At 30.2% G+C, this 20315-nt stretch overlaps 1 protein-coding gene and 1 long non-coding RNA gene across 2 annotated transcripts; both read left to right on the top strand.

Annotated features, from left to right (window-relative positions):
• The first annotated feature begins 11359 nt into the window (after nucleotides 1–11359).
• LOC107921399 (myb family transcription factor PHL5) lies at nucleotides 11360–15265 on the top strand. The gene is made up of 7 exons (XM_016851253.2): nucleotides 11360–12163; nucleotides 12250–12445; nucleotides 12518–12594; nucleotides 12693–12732; nucleotides 12810–12855; nucleotides 12935–13004; nucleotides 14606–15265. The coding sequence occupies exons 1-7, from the start codon at nucleotides 11651–11653 to the stop codon at nucleotides 14804–14806; spliced, it is 1143 nt and encodes a 380-aa protein (XP_016706742.1). The 5' UTR covers nucleotides 11360–11650; the 3' UTR covers nucleotides 14807–15265.
• A 3513-nt stretch (nucleotides 15266–18778) lies between these two features.
• LOC121229484 (uncharacterized) lies at nucleotides 18779–19368 on the top strand. Its single transcript, XR_005927254.1, has 2 exons — nucleotides 18779–18818; nucleotides 19162–19368. It is a non-coding gene; the product is annotated as an uncharacterized lncRNA (long non-coding RNA).
• Nucleotides 19369–20315: the final 947 nt, after the last annotated feature.

Raw genomic sequence — 20315 nt, 5'->3', positions numbered from 1 at the left:
ATTATTCTCTTTAGTAAGATGGATACTATGATTGTGGATTCCATTGGGCAAGTTTTGAAGATGTTTATGAAGGAATTTAGCCAATGTATTAACTTTAGCAAATCCAAGATCATTTTCCCCTAATTTTCATGAAAGTATCAAATCATGGATTGTGGAAAAGATACTCAGGATATAGGAAGGAACTTTGGCTTTTTGACTATGACCAGTCGCTCTTTTCGAAGGGATTTTAATTATATTGTGGAAAAGATCCGTAGCAAATTAAAAGCTTGGAAGACTAATCTTCTCTCTCCTGTTGGTAGATTGGTCCTCATTCAATCTATAATTTCTTTCATCCCAAGTTAATTTATGTAGATTAGGCTCTTGCTTGTCAGTGTTCTTATTCAATTGGATAAACTTAATAAAGACTTCTTATGGGCTGGTATGAAAGGGGTAAGGAAACTCTACCCAATTAGTTGGTATGGTATATCACCTCCTGAAGATTAGGTATCCCTATCGTGAAACATAAGAAGTAATCTCTCCATATGAAGTGGGAATGAAGTTAATCCATGAGATCGATAATCTATGGGCCAAATTGCTTTTCTCCAAATATGCCCAAGATCTAAGAAACCCTCTAGTGATTGTCAATGTTTCCTCATCATGGAGTTCCTTTCATAAGATTAGTTCACTTTTGGATTCTAGATTTAGATGGGTGATAAAGGATGGCTAATCTATCAAGTTTTGGTTTAATAATTGGTCTGGCTTGGGGCCTTTGAAAGAGCCCTATTAAGGTGTGAAGAGCTCTTGTCATTCAAACAAATTTGTGATAGATGGGAGGCTCAAGAGCCTCTTAGCATATTTTTAAGGTTACCTCAGTTTTTTATTGATACCTTCCCTAGTACACCTGTCCCTAATATCCCCAATGAGTCAAACACTTTATGTTGGAGTTATTCTAATGATGGAAATTTCTTTTGGCTAATGCGTATGCCCTTGCGGCTGAATTCGATTCCAAGTCCCCTTGTCCTAATGCATCACTTTGGAAAATCATATAGAAAACCAAACTTCCCTCAAAGTTCAATTTTTTCTTATGAAAGTGTGGGCATAATGCTATTGCTACGTGAACGTTGCTTAGAGGAAAATATATCATCTCGAGGGACCCCCACCCTTGGTGTTCCTCGACCCCTGAAGATGTTTTTCATATCCTTTGCTATTGTGCTATCTCTTAGGGCCTCTAAGAATCCTTGGCTACTAAGGTTCAGTGTAGACCGCACCCTCTTTCGTCATGGATAGACTGTTTCATGAATAATTTGTCATAAAAAAAAATGGACAACCTCCCTTAGCCTCCATTGGTACGCGGTTTTTGCTTTGGCCTTTGAAAACTATGGTTATTTAGAAATGTTGTTATCTTTGGAAACCATCGCCCCATCAAAAGTTTGGTTAATAGATTCATTTCTATAACTAGGGAATTTGTTGCTTCCTCAAATGTGGTAAGACACATTCCCCTCCCCACATTTACCCCAGTTTCTTGAAAACCTCTTAGTAGGAACTTGTTTTAACTCCATATGGGTGATTCAGCTCTTGGAAACCCGAGAATGGAAGGAGCGCGTGCCCTCATCTAGGATGACTAAGGCAATTGAGTGATCAGATCTTATAGACATATCCCTTGTGTACATAGTGTTCAAGTTGAGTTGTAGGCTCTTAGATATGGGCTACAATTAGCGGCCCTCATTAAATATCAAAGGCTTGGAGATTAAAGTTGAGGTTACCACTATTATTTATCTTATGACTAACAATATCTCTACTAATGTGATTCTCTAACCTTTGGTTGATGAATGCAGAATGCTTCAAGGATCTTTGACTCCTAGACTGTTGTCTCATGTATTTCGAGAAGGAAACAAATGTGTTGATACCTTTGCCCATTTAGGAAGTAACTTCCAATCTACTTCTCCATTACGTTGTTTAATACATGTAGTAATACTCTTAGTTGCTTGGAGCCTTTATTATTAGCGAACAATCATGGTTGTGTTGTGTATCGAGCTTGACTCTTTTGCTAATTTATAAATATAATTCCTTTTTGAACCAAAAAAAAGAGATAACTTATTTTTATTGTTGATTTGTTACTACATTATATTACTTCAATTAGAAAAAGCAATAAAAATTATTACTCCTAAAATCAAGAATAATATTTGATGTATTTCATGATTTCAATTATTATGAGCAAATAATAATTTACATATAATCATTGAATAAACAAAAAAAATGGACTTATAAATAAATTTATTAAAACATATTAATTATAAATAAATATAAAAATATTAATATATGAACTTAAAATCTTAAACCTTAATTAATTAATCTTTAATTGTATTTAAATAAAATTATTAATATTTATCTATAAGTCCTATGTAATTTTTTTTATTTTTTAAAAATTAGGTCTTATGTTATTATTTGCATTAAGCACTATTCCAAAAAGCAATCAATGTTCGATAAGAAGTAAAAAATCAACATGATATTTTTAAGGTTAATGGGATTGATTTGCAGGTTTTGTCTATATGATTGATTAAATGGGTGTTTGTGTGAATGCATGAGTTAAATTTTCCAGTTTATAAAAACAAAAAATTATCATGCCAATGAGGTTTTCATTTAATGCCAAGATTATTTAAAAAAAAATTATATATTTAAATTTCATTTTATTTTAATTATGCATGTTTTCTTTAAAAAAAATTTATATAATCTCTACGTTTATCTATAGCCTTTTTTTAATTTTTAAAACGTAAAAAGAATATGTTTAAATGCACTTAAACTTGTATTCTCGAAATTACTACAACAACAATAATACCAATTAAATAAAAGTTAAATTCGATTTGTTTAGAATTTTGAAAATTTAATATTAAAAATAAATAAATATAAGAAAATGTTGTAGACACATGAATGAGTGAACAATTTGGACAAAGAATCTTTGGCCAAAATTTTTGAAAGGGGTGGGAAAGGTCGTATCCATAACCAGATGTGAATTAAGGAAATTGACAGAAGGAAAATGGAAAAGGAGCCAATGGGGAGAGGGTCGCTAAATCGGTACAGCGTCCCTCCGAAGCTTTAAGGGGCAATTTTCCATCTTTAGTAGCTAATGTGCATTTAAAAATAAAATAAAATAAGCTAAAATAAAGAAACCTCTTTTGGTTTTATCCATTACAATGCTTTTTTTTTTCTAATGCTAATCTTTTTATTAGACGAATAAATTTATTATTTTTTTAGAATTTTTATTTTAGACATTTAGCTTTGAACTTTTTACAATTTAATCATCAACAATTTTTGTTATTGTCATGATTTATTTGTTAGAGTAAAAAAATTGGATATAAACCTTAATAAATTAGGATCTGTCATGTTAAATCATCAAGAACAAAATTAAATGCAAAAGCATACTTGAATCCATTGATATCTTGAAATCTTCGAGTCTTACAGTTTTGATCTTCTAAATTAACATACAAGTAACTTAGAGAAAGTGACTCATTTTTCTAAATATGATATATTAAAAAAGTTACGTATATATCATGTGAAGACCATAGCCCTAATATATAATTTTTGCACATTAACCTTAATTTCTAATCAGTCTATCATTAATTAGAAATTAATTACGAGAGTATCTATACATATTTGACCTATATTTTATTTATTAATTGAAGTCAAATTAAATCACTTTTAATTTAGACTAATATTTTATAATAATAAATAATAATATATAATTATGCTTATTATATATATGATATCCATATTTTACCAACATTATTATGAAATTAGGTTTAAAACTATTAATGATGGAAATGTTTTCGAACCACAACACTAAAAGCAATGGTGCTCAAGAGCAGAGAGAAGCCGATGAGTAAAAGTGGAACATCCCAAAAATGATTCAAGATGATGAAGACACCTAAATTAATCTTGATGAGATGGCGTGAGTTCACAGAGTAAGGGAGTAACTTCCTAGATAATCTCAAAATAAATGATTAATGTGTAAAAGTTTTAGATTTTTTTTTTTGAAAGATAATGATTTTCATTGTCAATGTTTACACGTTGATGAATTGAATGAAGGTACTCTTCAAATTCAAAAAGATTAAGACATGGACAGTAATCCTAACTCAGTTAAGACATGGACTTGCATGCTAGCTTAGACACCCAACTAAAAAGTCTATTCGAAAAATAAGGAGTTTTGAATAAAAATATAGGTCTGAAGAAAAATAGAGTTAAATAAAAGTAAGGCTCATTTTCTAAATAGATTAGGGCTCGAGTAGGATTTTTTAGTCTGAGCTCGAAGAAGCTATTTTGTTGGTTTGCTGCTATTTTACTATCATTTTATTATTATATTATTACTATTTAATTGTTATTGTTTGGATGTTGTATAATTTTTATTTTTTATTTTTTTTGTTAATTTTAATATAATTTTAGAAGCATTTGTTTGTTAAGTTGCAATTATCTTATTATATTTAAGTATAAAGACTTTTTTATTGTATTTTGAATTTGTTAGGAGACATTTATTCTAATGTTTTAATATATTTGATGTATTATATTTTTAAATTTATTTTTATTTAAAAAATAATTTAAAAAAATTAATACGAATGGACTAAGTTAAACTCGAGTTTAATATTTTTATTATGAATTAAATTTAGATAAAATTTTAGAACTATTTTTCGAATCGAACCTAAACTTAAAAACATATCTAAAATTTTACATTCACATATAAAATTTACTCCCCGCATAACACAAATAGGAATAGGATAGATGCCCATCCCTCTTTACAACCATTCATAATAAAGCAATATAACAAATTGTTGAGACTAACTTATTACAAAGTCGTATTTGAACTTGACATTTATTTTTTTTAAATTTGATATTTAAGGTTTTTTTTTCCTTTTTTTACAATTTAGTACTTTTACTCTTGTTTTCTTTATTATCTACTGTTCCGGAGAGCACAATTTTTTTATAAGTATTTTCGGACAAGTTCTTCCTCATGAAATTGAAATCTCAAAACCCTTTACAAAGACTCCAAACTCTCTTTTCTCTCCTTACAAGAAAAAAAACCATTTATTCTCTCTTTTATGAATTTATATTTTGGATGCTTTATGTGTGATACAGGGATAACTATATACCTAAAATAGAAAATTTTCTATTTAACTAAAAGTAAAAATGTACTTTAACTCTTCTGAAAATTATAAATTTTTATTTAATCTTTTAAAAATTATAAAAATGTAGACTATTAAAACAATAAAATTATATTTTTATTATAAAAAGAAATTACAACTTAATTTTGATTATCCTAAAAAAAATTTCTAGTTTCGCCCCTAGTGTGATATGCTTCAATATCTTCAAGGGAAGGGATTTGTAAAATGGTATGAGGGTAAAAATGTAAAAAAAAAGTGTATATTATGGAGGCAGAAATCACCGTACTAAAATTATCTATAGCTTCTCTCCAACCCATTAATAAAGAGAATAATGCACTTCAACTTACTCAAATCTACATATTCTTATATTAATAACAATATTCATATCAATCAAACTAAAACTCAATCAATTAGTATTTAAACAGTAAAGAATGTAGATTTATTTGCCGTCAGAAGTTAAACCTGAACACCTTTTTGTATAAGTAATAAATATGAGATGATTGTGATTTATTAATAATTCAGTATCCTAATCCAGAAAAAAGCCAAATGAGTTTTCCGGAGCTTCCCATGCAGAAATTAATTAATTATAAAATTATCATCGTTTATAGTGCATTGCTGCTTTGGATGCACCCCATTGAAAATGCCACCTCACCTTTTTCTTGTTTTCACTTTTTGTTTCTTTCTTCTTTATTCATATGTGATTTGTGAATTTATCACAACTTTGATTAGGAATTAGTTGTATTATTTTGTCACTTACTATTCCAAAATTCAAACCCTAATTAAATATGTGAAATCCAACAAAATTTCAACATCAATTATGAGATGGCATTATGTGTAACGACTAAATTATATAACTTAAAAATCTCTTTTTTATTTTTTATTTTTTTGGTATATAATCAATCTTTAAGCTATATGACATGATTATATGATGCCTAAAATATCTCCAATGTCGAACTTATTCATCTAGATAAGTTTTTAGATAAGGGTGTTATAATAAACATTGATAATGGCGGTAGAACAATTGTAAAATAATAAGAAAAAAAAAAGAACACATAGATTTGTATGGAAATTCTTTCGAAAAAAAAAATACGGGTAGAGGAGAAGAAATTCACTAATGTCGAAAAATGAATGATACAATAGCAATTTCGCCTACTTTTATTTAAGGGTTAAAAAATCCTGTTCTAATCAAAGTCAAATAGAAGAAGAACAATTCTATACGGATTCAACTTGTGTTGTAATGCCCTCGGCCTTTCGCCCTACAAATTCTCTTATTTTGCTACTGTATTTATTTCTTCAATAAGTGCGGAATTCAGGTCACACAATCTTTAACAAAGGGTTTTTCAAAAAGATAAATTGAAGTTTCAATCAATTTAAAAATAGTATTGGTGGTGAGATTAATTGTTGTGATGGTAAGATTAATAATGTAGCTATGAGATTAAAATTAGTGGTTGAGATGTGTGTTTGGGTTCATGCGTAGCTACAATGGTGAAGTTGGACTAGAAATGAAATATTTATATATCATAGATAAATAATATTATATTTATATTAAATTATAAAGGGTAAACTATACAAATGGTCATCTAACTTTAAAAATTTTCAATTTAGGCACTAACATTTATATATGTTTCTGTTTTGATCACATGTCGTTAAATTGATAATGGAAATAATGAGATGGCTTTTTTTTCTAATTGGTATAATAATACATTCAGTTCTCAATACTTATATATTCTATCAATTTGATCCTAATTCTAAATAATTCAATAAATTTAACCCTTCACATTTATAAATTTTATCAATTTGATCCTCAAATTTCCTAATCAAAGTTTTTCATTTTTAAAATAGAGACATTCCACATATATAAAATTACTAACGAGTTGTTTTTTGAGATTGTTATCAGTCTTGGCTCCATTAATGCTGGAGAGTTTGGGTGTTGATGCAAGAACGGTTGAGTCGTAAGATTGGCAAGATTGCATGTAACATGCCAAACCCGATCCTTTAAAAGAATTCGAGTATGACGTGTCATTACTTAGAAATAATCTTAAATTTGAAACCAGTTCTGGAAAAATCTTTGTAAAACTTCAATGTTTGAATTAAACCATTATTGGATTAAATATAATGTTTAAATCTAATGGCATGTAAACTCAAGTACATTATAGTAACATTGTTAAACAACATATAATACTTAAAATCCAAAGCATGAAATTTCACTAAGATTTCATAGAAACAAAGTTTTAACAAACAAAAGTTTGTTATACAAGTTCTTCTAAAATATACATTTAGATGTCACCCCCACGCTTCATGGATAATAAAAACAAAGCATCTACCTCACATAGCAGCAGCGCTTTGGCCTAGTCCTTCAGATAAGGTTTCTTTCGGTCAGTAAGCTTGAGAAGGAAAAAGTTATCGAGTAAGTTCATATGAACTTAGTGAGTTCTAAAGAGATCTTAAGTAAGAAAGTTAACTGCATAACTACATCTTTAAAAAGGAATTCACACATTAACATAGAGGATGCCCAACGACGTATACAGAACTCAGATAGAATCAATACGCCAATGGTGTATCACATAGGTGAATTCTATATGCCAACTTAACATAACTTAGACAATTCTTTCTCATGCCAGCCACGTACCCAGATTTTAGAGTCAAATATATAACTTACAATCTCATTCATATACATTCTTCACCATAACTCCTTATATCATTTTCACTCAGTATAGGATGTTTTATGGTGTTTTATCAATCCGGTTTACAATATACCTACCCTACTGGAGGCTACACAAACATATCTCCTCATCTCCATCTCCATATATCAGAAGTAGTTCGTAGTGGGTTAAACATGAAAAATGACTTGTACTTCATATCACAGACATATTGAACTCATGACTCTAGACAACCATTATTCACACACATACACTTTTCATCCTTTACAAAGAAAGGATACTTACCTTATACAATTATAAAACAAAAAAGGCCACAAAACATGGAAATAAGAAGGAACTCACCAGAAATAATAGCAAAGTTTATAAAACAGATCCTTTGCCTTTACCACTTGGACCTTTAGTAGCTTCTTGAGCTAAAAATGAGGATAATTATACATATCAGATCACTGATCTATCAAATCTAAACATGCATGAAAGAATAATCAACACTTAATCCAAAATCAGAATGTTTCCTTCATTACACACCATTCTAACATTTATGCACGCAGAACTAAAAATACGTAAATAACTTTGAAGATAACCTAGGGTTCATCAATAATTACTAGTGAAATGGTACAAACATATAACTTAGTTGAATACAACAAACCCAATTTTGGAGAAGTTTTTTGGACTTAAGCTTTTAGAGAGTTCAAAGAAAATCAAGAAGAAAGAAGAAGAAAAAAAGACGCAAAGATTTTCAGAGAAGTCACCGCTATTCTTATATACGTAAGTACGGTGACAAGGTTTAATGGAAGAATCAGATAATTCCACTAACACTCTTGATTCTCGTGATTAAGTACACTTATCATAATCTAATTCTTTTCATCTATAGTAGCTTAATTTCATTCTAACTAAATTTCAACTTAACTAACTGGTTACCTTACTAAAATATAAATAAATCTAATCAATTGCGAACTTGACTAGTTCGCAAAAGTATCTGAGATAGTGTATACTTAACAGAAGAGTCTGCCAAACTAGATATCTCACCAAAACTAAGAGTTCGCCAATTGGCGTAACACTCACAACTCTATACTTAACCAAAACAATCACTTACTTATTCTTATCTACCTTTATTTTACAAACTATATGCCAAAAGTAATTAGGTACAAAGACTTCGCCGGGCGGGCTGTTACATTACATTAGGCGGTGATCCGGGGAATTTGATGATGAATAACCCATTCCTGTTGGCTAGACAAAGTTGTGAGAGTGTTCTTTGTTCGAGGGTGGAGTTATAGAACTGTATTATCTTTTGCAGATTCACTTATTGATCCTTGACAAGTAGAGGCAAACACTAATTTTTAAAAACTAAAATACTTATGGACCTATCATTTTACTAAATGAGATGCTAGCAAAAGTACTCCTTTGAAAGGAGTAAACCTCGAAGTGGGATTTATAACATAATAGAGCAATATTAATTAAAACCTTAGAAATATTGTACCTATAGTCAATTGAAATATAAAAACCAAAGCAAAAAGTGGATTGATTTCATCGTTTTAAACATTTGGTAAGTAGATACAATTAACTAGATTTCTTAATTTTGAGCTACTGGTGCAAGTATCCAAGAAAACATATAGAACCATAGATAAAAAAAAATTTGTTTAGGGTTTTACAAATTTATAGACGTGGAATGCATCTATTTTAAAAGTTGAAAGCTTCGGTTAGGAAGTTTGAGGATCAAATTGATAAAAAATTTAAATGTGAAGGGTTAAATTTATTGAATTATTTAGAATTAGGATCAAATTAATAGAATATATAAGTATTGAGGACTAAATGTGTTATTATACTAGTTAGAAAAAGGTCACCTCATTAGTTCTGTTATCAATTTAACCGCGGGTGACTAAAACAATAATAAATACAAACGTTAGTACATAAATTGAAAACTTTTAAAGATGGGTGACCAAAAAAAGAACGTGAGCATAGTTGAGTGACAATTTGTAGAGTTCACCCAATTATAAATTAATAACATAAAAATTAAAACAAATGAAACATTATTTTGTATTTTTTATTATTTATGAGATTATTATTTTAATTTATATTTTTTAAGATTATTGTATTTTAATTGATCATATTAATTATAATAACAGACTATATTTTTATTGAATTATAATGTAATAAAATTATTAATCATATAAATTTAAAATCATTTCACTATGTTATTTATTTATTGATTGGGTGTAAAAATTATTCACTAATTTATTATTTTTATAATTTTTACAATTATTAATTGTTTTAATGGGAGAGTAATTTATTCACCAATAGTTCAATCCAAATAAACGGTTAACTGAACTGAACTAGTATTAACTGAATTAATCGAATTTTTATTTATTTAACCGTTAACTGAACTAAATCTTTTTTCAAAAAAAATTTAACTGAACCGAAATATTTGTATTATTTGACCGATTTAAAACTACGTATAATTTGTATTATTAATTATTAAGTTTGATTAATTCAGTTTATTATCTAATTTCAAACTAAATTAACTGATAACCGAACTTATAAAAAAAATTAGTTAACCTCCGACCGAATTAGATCAATTAATCGAATTAGATCAATTCGATTAATTAATTCGGTTTTAACCGAAGTTTGAACATCCCTACTCCAGTGTAGTCAAAAGGGCTTCAAACACTAATCGGATCAGAAATTGATCGATTCAACCATGTGTCTAGATTAATTGAATCAATTTTTTTTAATTTATTCAATTAAAACCGATAAATTATTTGAACAGATCAAATTGATTTGATTATCGAACTAACCCATTCTTATCCAAAATCAACAAAATGATAAATTTGCGGAAACTCACTACACTGAAAGGCAGTGAGAATGGAAAGGAAGCCTTAATCCAACCTGAGAGGTAAATTTATTTAACAATTATAGCCAAACATTCATTGGCATGAAGTTGATTGTATACACATTTAGAGAAAGATTCTATGTAAGTATATATACGATAATACATCGGCAAGATTCCATAGTTTTAACTTTAGAGATGAAAAAAAAAATAAAAAAAAATGAAGAGGTTAATTAATGAAGTTGGTATCATCCAAAGTAATTGGATTATCTTAAATGGAGATGGGATTTTCAACATGTTTTCGAATCTTACAGTTGAGAATCCACTCCCACTTTTAAGATATATTGGTATAATAGTACTCCATCAACTTTCCCTTTTTCTCTGGTAATTTCAGATACCCCATTTGATATGGGAAAAATGATAAAACAAAAGAATAATGCTATTTAATTTATACACATATTTGTTGAGGTGTCTCTGCTAAAATTGGAATTTATGCTGGTATCTTTTTTGAATTATGAAGGCTATAAGATGCCCAGGAGGAAACCCCCATAAATCCTTTGGTTTTGATGTTTTATAGACTTGGCTTTTTTGTCTTATTTCTTCTTTTGATTATTGAAAAGTTGGAAACGTAAATTTTATATTGTGAATCAGTTTTCTCAAACAAGGACAATACCTTTATTTTAATTTATTATTATCTGGAATATATAAATGTAATGGCTTCGGTCGTGTCAAATTGGCAATAGATGAATGTTCATTCCAATCCATTAAATGTATAATAATAAATATAGTAATAAATATTATATATATTTTTTGTTGTATTCATCATATCTTAAACTTCAAGTCATTGAGGAATATAAATCAGAATTTTTCTACCATAAATCTGAATTCTTCATCACACTGCCATGGTTCTCCTTCATCTTATCTGCATCTCCTTTTCTTTGGTTTTTGCGCGTATTCTGCGTGGCGTTTTCATCTTATAATTCATTCAATACTACACTCACTTGCTGGTGCCATCTTTGATTACTTTTGATTTGTAAATGAACACTCAGAAGCTTGATTGCCAAGAAAATGTAGGACAGAACCTTGGGTTCAATAGGGACTGCAATTTTGAATATGTTGGTTTTCAACAGCCATGGAACATGGCTACTCCCATGGTTGATGGAACTGTTTCGCATCACCCAAAATCATCATCTTCCAGTACAATTATGGGTGGTTTCCAGACACCAGGTGCTGCCTTTTATGCAACTGAAAGATGTATGGGGTTTCCACAGTACGGGTCATCGTCTCAAGGAGCTGCCACTTCTTTTTGTTCTCAATACAACAAGCTGTGCAATTCTCAGCTTCCTTCATTCCATGCCTCCGGGGACAACTTTTCCCTCCAATCACTAATGAAATCCCAGATTTTTTGCAATCAATACCAGAAATCTTCGGATAAGTCCTGCACAACCACAGAAGATCCCTCACATGATCTAAGTAACTTGCTTGGAACCAATGCTGCCACCCTTCCCAATCACTTTTCAGTTCCTTTCCGAGGAAATCAAGATCAAGGGGTAAATTTCTTTTTCATTACTATGAATTCTAGTTAATCTCATAGGTGAAATGAAACAAGTTTGTTCTTAGCTGTTTTCCTCTGCAGGCTTATTGTAATTCACATGGTTCTTCGCCTGCAAAGCTAAGTTTCTTTCTACAAGAGAAGCAGTCAAGTTCCGGGAGCTTTTCGGTTTCTCCTAGTTCAACCGGCACGGTGCTCACTAGTAAAACTCGAATAAGGTGGACACAAGATCTCCATGACAAGTTCGTGGACTGTGTTAAACGCCTTGGGGGTGCTGAGAGTAAGTCAATACTGCAACACCATGATTTTCAACTTTTTTTTCTCAAATGATTTATTGCTTTGGACCTAACAGAAGCAACTCCAAAGGCAATTCTGAAACTAATGGATACTGAAGGATTGACCATCTTCCATGTGAAAAGCCATTTGCAGGTATTTGATGTTGTGTTGATTATATTATGTTGGTGAAGATATGAAGATCTCCTTGCTAAAATTCTAATATCAGACGTTTCCCTATGGTTTTCTTACAGAAATATCGAATTGCAAAATACATGCCAGACTCTGCTCAAGGTATAATTTGCATAAATACATACTGATTATATATGCTTCTGCAAAGACCAAAAGTTCATATCCTTTTATTGTTGCAGGAAAATCAGAGAAAAGAAACGATTTAACTCAGATTGATGTCAAAACGTAAACTTCTATTCTTAGTGTAGTGCTATTATGTTATTAGATGCTGCAATTTAATCACAGATTGTGATGTATATGGCAGTGGTTTGCACCTCACAGAGGCATTGCAGCTTCAGTTGGATGTTCAAAGACGTCTTCATGAACAATTAGAGGTAATAGCAATTGTTCTTTTTATTTTATCTCAATTTTTATACTATATCTCTTTTGGTTAAATTTCAACTTTGGTCCCTCTGTTATGCTTAAATTTGATATTTTTAACGTAATTTGGTTTCTATATTTTTTTATAATGTTATTAATTAATCCAAATAGTTAATATCCTTAACTTTTCAATTAAAATATTACATGATGATATATATTTTAATACTCCAAGGGTCTTGGTGGCATAGCTTCTCATTTTTTTTTTGTTTTGTCTTACCTTATTCTTTTAACAATAGTAAAATTTCAATTTTGGCTCTCAGTGTAATTAATTAATATTATTAACTATTTCAATTAATATGCCAAAGCCAATTTTTCTTAAGAACATTATTATCACAAAAAATTATTTTATCATGGCGAGTTTGAATGAGTGTTTCTTAAAAATTCATATAATTATTTTCAATATTATTTTTATTGTTATATAACTATCAAGTGAATATTTTATTAATTTCAAAATGTCACACTAGTGAAGTCAATAGAAGAATTTTAACTATGGTAACAATTGGACTTAAATTTTTAAATCCAAAAAAGTAGAGCGACTAAATTCTTGAAGATAAAAATAGGGGATTAAATTCTAAATGTATAAAAGGTATAGGGATTTAGAGCATATTTCAACCATCAAAATTTTACTTTATAATTTGACGTGTGCCCTTATTCTTTTTCTTTTATATACATTATAGGAATATGGTCACAACTCATTTCCCCTCCTTTTATTTAGTCATTATAAGATATTAATAAGATTGTAGCTACTATGTTTACATTTGAGATTTAGTTTTTATATTTTAATTCTACATAATTTGATCATATACTTTTACAATGGCATTAGTTAATCAAAATAATTAACATTCTTAATTATTCTGATTAAATGATGATGTAGATTTTCGTAAAAAAAACACATTTATAATACAAATAATATATATTTTTGCATGAAGTTGGAATGAGTATTTTTAAGAAAAAATTTGACCTAAACATTTTAACTGGAGTAATCAAGAGTATCAACTATTTCAATTAACTAATGGTATTATGTAAAATTAAGGTATAAATATTAAATCCTAAATTTAAACATAATAGAGGGATTATGTAAAATTTGATCTAAAACACTCCCTCACTACCACAATCATTTGTCATTTGATTTAATAAAAAAAATTGATATTCGAAAAAAACTTATTTTTAATTTAATTGGTAAGTGATTATATATTTAGCCAAAGCAAAGTGGGGATAGCAAACTAGCATAACTTAAAGTAGTGTTTACTTATACTGATTAAATAGTGAGTTAACCCATTCCCACCTTGGTTAAATTTTATATTGTTTGTCGATTTTATATTCAAGTTAGGTCTATGTTTGTCCAAAGATTAAGCATTGTATAACCAGGGGTGGCGCCCGGAGGCTAACAGTGGGCCTAACCCCCTTAAAATAGAAAATTGCATGTTTAGTTATAAATTTTTTTTATAAAACTATAAGTTAATACCTAGTGAAATTGCACTTTAATTCTATAAACTATTTGGTGGCTTCGTGTCATAACCTTACAATTAAGCTTTTGTTTCATTTTCATGGTCAGATTCAACGAAATCTACAACTTCGAATAGAAGAGCAAGGAAGGCAACTTAAGATGATGATTGATCAACAACAGAAAACTAGTGAAAGCCTCTTAAAAAATCAAGAATTCAACATCAGTCCATTTGATCCTTCATTTAGTTTTCAAGATGTTGTTGAAACTTCTATTCCAGAAAGTTTAGGAACTGGTAAACTTATCGTCTAAGATAAGTTAGAGAGCTTAGTCAGTTACATGTCAAAAGGTTGGCCTAATTACAAGGCATGTCAACAAAGCCCAGTTCTTCCTCATAAAAACAAGACTATCAAAACAAAATGACTCTAACAAAAAAACATACAAAGTACAGAAATGAGTTTCAATCATATGAGTTGAGCCGCTTTATGAGCTTTGGACATGTGAATGTTTGTTAAAAGATTCATGCACATCATCAAGCTCTTATGAACAACAATGACTAGTTATAACTGTCATACACAAGTTAATGTAATTCTCTCTTTTGATAGCTAGTTTGTTTGCAATAAAAATTCATTACTTTTTTATTTCCTACAAGTAGTGTTTAATTCATTTTTCTTCGGGCTGAGCTCTAGTTCAGAGTTTATATTGTGATTATTTTGATTTCTCATAGGTTCATTTTTTATAAAAAAAAAATTAAAGTTGAATCTTATTTCAGATTTTAGGGCTTGGTTTTAATTTCAATTTTTTCTTTTAATTTTGACTTATTTTAGTTTTTTAGTTTTTATTTTATTTGTGTTTATTATTTTAAAGTTATTTTTAGTATTGTTATACCTTTATTTTGGCTTGAACATGTGGATACATGCGGAACAACCCAAAAAATACCCACAGGTGACTCTAGCTTCGCTCCTTCCAACCGACCTAAAAAATGTGCGCTCACCATGAGGGGACCACTTAAGATCATTGAGACCTAGTAACCTTGTACTCCTTCTGTAGCATCCTTCACCCGACTCAATCATCGAGTCTGAATGTGAAGCACCACATTCATTACCAAAGCAACATGGAATAGCTTTTCTTTTATAATCAATTCAAAACATCATACATTTAACATATTATAGAAACTATTCATTTCAATCATAAACAAGTTTAAGGATATTAATTAAAACAACTAGATCTGCTTCTCATTCAACATCAACGCAATATCATACTTTTATCACACTTTACAAAACATTCATATTGATTAGAGTTGACTTCAAGTCATTTAAAACACTTTTAAATCATTTTAATTTAAGTTCTAGGTGTTCAGAGATGATCCAAACCTAATCGGGTCTTTGAGGGTTAAAACAAGTCAAATCAGGGGAGGAACCATGTACTGACATGCTTGTATTGGTAAACTTCTATCAGTTGAAGTCCCTACTACTATTCTTATTTTGGCTACTTACTTGTACTGATACATCTGACCACTTATAACTATAGAAGTTTGTTAGGACTAAAAAATGACCCCAAAACACACCTATTTTGACCTAAAACAATACCATATCATATCCAAACATTATAATATATGTTTATCAAGTTCTAAACACCATTTTAAGCATGTTTAATACCTTAAATCACCTATTCACAAGTGTGATCACATCATTACTACCATCAAGCATCAATTTAACTTTTTTGGAAAGCAAACATCATATCAAATATGATCTAAACATAACATATTAGACAAGAATAACCACATATCCCTATATCCAACACATATATATACACAAGCATATATAGGCATGTTCATATTTCATACTATTAACACATTAAGTGACCAAAATATTCAACATGAAATCAAAGCAAACTATGATGCTAGGTACACGCCACTTGCTACAAAATATTTCAAAAACTATACAAACTTTGTTGAGTCAAGAATTGAGTCTTGGGTGTTGTCATTACAATGATCGGATTTTTAGTGGTACTAGAAAATGCAGTTTCAAAACCCCATTTTTGTAAACCAAGTCCATAAATATAAAATAGGAATTGTCGAAACCATTATTAGATCGAGTTTTAAAAATAGGAATCGATTTTAAAAACGAAAACGGGAGTCGCCACCAATCTTTTTGGGTGTGATTGGATCACCTTTAAAACATTTTGTTTTAAAATCATTAGTTTTGGTCCACGAAATAAAAGAACGGGTTCGGGAGTCGGTTACGTACGAGGAAGGATTAGCACCCTCGTAACGCCCAAAAATTGGTACCTAATTGATTATCAAATGTCTTAAATGTCGAAAGAAAAAAAAATTAAGATGTAGTCCTCTTTAAAATATTTTAACTTTGAAAATTGGGATTCACTAGCGTCAAAGTATTGACATTAAGTTATCCCTTTTTTGAAATTCCTATCTCGAAACAGCAAAACGCTATATCCAATAAGTTAGGACATATTGCTTTGAAATTCCAAGATAGTGGCTTGCATTTAGAAAACCTCTAAAAACTTAGAAGGGTACTTAATTATTCGAATTCAACAAGAAAAGTGGCAACCCAATAAGTTAGGGCACTGCTTTCTCGAAATTTCCAAACACCAAGCATTGCCTTATTTGCAAAAAATCTTATTTCGAGGTAACAAATAAATCAATAAAACGAATAAAAAGATAATAACAAATAAGCTAGGAAATATTCGAGATTAAAAAAAACTAGTAATAAATAAACAATCATTATGTAAGACTAAAGAATGATAGTATAGTGAAGATAATAATAATATTAATAGTAATAATACAAATAAAAATTTTGGAATGATGTGTGAAATTATATATATGTATGTGAATATATAGATAAGTAAACAATATATATAGTGAGTGAAGAGTAAAAGGTAAAACAAGTGTATTTAAAGAGTAATTGGTAAAAATATAATAATAGTGTAATAGTAGTAATAACGAAATAGTATTAGAAATATACGATATATAATATTGAAGGTAAATACATAATATATACATATTAGAAATAATCATACTATTAGAAACAACTATTAATAATACTACATAAATAGATATATAGTAGTAGCATATACATGATATAGTTAAAAATATATAAAGATAATATGGGAAATAAAAAAAATATATAAACGATATAATATTAGGGCATATGCAAAACAATAAAAATACAATATTAAAAGATATATATATATAATGTATACATAATATAATATTAAAATATTTACATGGTATATACATAATAATGTAAAAAATAAACTATTAGTAATATTATAAATATATACATATAGTAGTAATAATAATATAAAGGTATTTCATATAAACAGGTATACACGTGAAAAAAAAAGAAAAGAGAAAAATAATAATTACAAAAGTATAAAATCAAAATAATATGTAGAAACATGTTTATTCTAAAAAGAATAACTGAAACTTAATTGAGAGAAGAAACAAAATCCAAGAGATAACTTACAAGTAAAACAAATTATTGAAACAGAATTTTGGGCTAAAATTAATTGCGTATAAATGTCCGAGATCTAAAATTAAAAATGCCCCAAATCTTAAAATACCGCGCAAAGGGGGCAAATTGAAATAGCACACAGACTGCAGGGCCAATTTAAAATAATATAAAACTTAAATATGGCCCGATTGAAGGCTAGCACAAAGGAGGGGACCAATTGCGTAAATTACCCAATTAAAGGTAACATGCATGGTCCCAAGCAAAGAAGTTGATTCCACTCCCCCAATGCTACTTTGTTTTATTATTAATTAAAACTACTCCCCATACTATTTTGTTTTATTATTAATTAAAACTATTCCCCCATACTATTTTGTTTTTATTATTAATTAAAACCATTCCCCCATACTATTTTGTTTTTATTATTAATTAAAACCATACTTTATTTTCTCTTTTTTTTTATCATAAAAAAAACTTTTTTTTAAGAAAAAACAACAAAAAAAAGAGTTAAAACACCACCTTACCACCCTACATTCATTTTTCAAAATAGAGAGGAGGCTCTCAACTCTCTCAACCCTTCCCCTCATCCGGTCATCGGATCGGCCATCAACCGTCACGCCGGTCACCGGCCACCGACGGCGGCGTCGCCGTCCACGGTGACCGGAAAATCTTCCGAGGCCCTTTTTCGCTTCTCTTCTCGAGTAGAGCCCGGATTTAGGGTTAAAATGACCCAAAAACCTTCAAAAATTAATGAAAAGCACCCTAGAACTCAAGAATCCATTCGGTTTCCGGCCACCGATCCTCGACGGTGGCTTCCTCGATCGTCCACGATGTTGGAAAACTGAACACCAGTAAGATCCTTCCCTCTTTCCCTTTTTTTTTTATATTTTTTACAAGTTTTTTTCTTTGTTAAAAATATTTGTAAAATAGATAAAACGAACGAATAGAAAGAAGATCAAAAAATAAAAATAAGGACAAACACCTTTTGAACTTGTTTTCTCCTTTTGATTTCTCTCAAAAGTCTCTATAATACAACCCCCTCTAATACAATCTCTTCTATCCCCAAAATACAATCGATTCTTCCTCAAAATACCATCGATCCCCCCACTTACAATCGATTCTAGTATGGCCTTTATAGCCATTTACAAACTTTATTATATATATTTTTTATCTTTTCTTCTACTTGTATGGCAGGCAAACGGTGGTGGAGGCATGTGCCACTTGGTAGTGGTTGGAAGTGGGTGGTTGAGGCTTGCGGCTAGAGTTTCTAATTTCCGAAAATAGGTTGTGGGCTAGGGTTTCTAAGCTTTTGGGCTTCTTTTAGGTTTTAATTTTTGGGTTGTAATTGGGTTGGTAGCTTTGTTTGTAAATGAACTTTTAATGGGCATTTTGATTTTTTTTTTTTATTTTTTTTTCAAAATTTGGTTTATTTATTTTAAGGCCCGGGCAAAATATGGGTTCTACAGCTGCCCCTCTTTGCTCATTGTTGTGTTAACAGGAATAGAGCAAAGACTAAAAAGACCCAATTTTGCTCGAGCTTGTCGAGTTTTGAGTTCTTCGATCTGCTTATTTGATCTGTTCCCTATAAACACAGGGATGCCAAATCTGTTGTTTTCAACTTGTTCCCTATAAACACAGGGATGCCAAATCTGCTATCCTCAACTTGTTCCCTATAAACATAGGGATGCCATGCTGAAATCTTCGATCTGCTTCACTGTAGGCACAGGAATGTCAGATCTGCTATCTTCGATCTGTTCCCTATAAGCACAGGGATGCCAAATCTACTGTTTTTCAACTTGTTCCCTATAAGCACAGGGATGCCATGCTGAAATCTTCGATCTGCTTTACTGTAAGCACAGGAATGTCAGATCTGCTATCTTCGATCTGTTCCCTATAAGCACAGGGATGCCAAATCTGCTGTTTTCAACTTGTTCCCTATAAGCACGGGGATGCTATGCGAAATCTTCGATCTGCTTCACTCTAAGTACAGGAATGTCAGATCTGCTATCTTCGATCTGTTCCCTATAAGCACATGGATGCCATGCTGAAATCTTTGATCTACTTCACTGTAACTCAGGAAGGCGATATCTGCTATCTTTGATCTGCCCCCCGTCTACTACAGAGACGCCAAATCTATTTCTTCGATTTGTTCCCTGGAAATACAGAGATGCCAAATCATCTTAGATTTGCTTTAACGTAAGCACGTGAAAGCCAAATCAACTATGATTCGATTTGCTCCTTGTAAGCATAAGGATGCCAAACCATCTTGGATCCGCTTCAGCATAAACATCCGAATGTGAGATCTGCTATGTGTCTGCTCTCCATCAAAGTGAAGATGCCAAACTTCG

This window comes from Gossypium hirsutum, chromosome A01, assembly GCF_007990345.1.
Source record: "Gossypium hirsutum isolate 1008001.06 chromosome A01, Gossypium_hirsutum_v2.1, whole genome shotgun sequence".
NCBI classification, from domain to species: domain Eukaryota; kingdom Viridiplantae; phylum Streptophyta; class Magnoliopsida; order Malvales; family Malvaceae; genus Gossypium; species Gossypium hirsutum.
The sequence above is the reverse complement of the archived record's forward strand: the minus strand, read 5'-3'. Positions and strand labels throughout refer to the sequence as shown.

Bases quoted from the DNA above. Each gene is read 5' to 3' on its own strand.
- LOC107921399 (XM_016851253.2), top strand. From the start codon at position 11,651: ATGAACACTCAGAAGCTTGATTGCCAAGAAAATGTAGGACAGAACCTT. The intron at 12,446-12,517 runs GTAAGTCAATAC...TGGACCTAACAG, and splicing joins ACGCCTTGGGGGTGCTGAGA to AAGCAACTCCAAAGGCAATT. The intron at 12,595-12,692 runs GTATTTGATGTT...GTTTTCTTACAG, and splicing joins ATGTGAAAAGCCATTTGCAG to AAATATCGAATTGCAAAATA.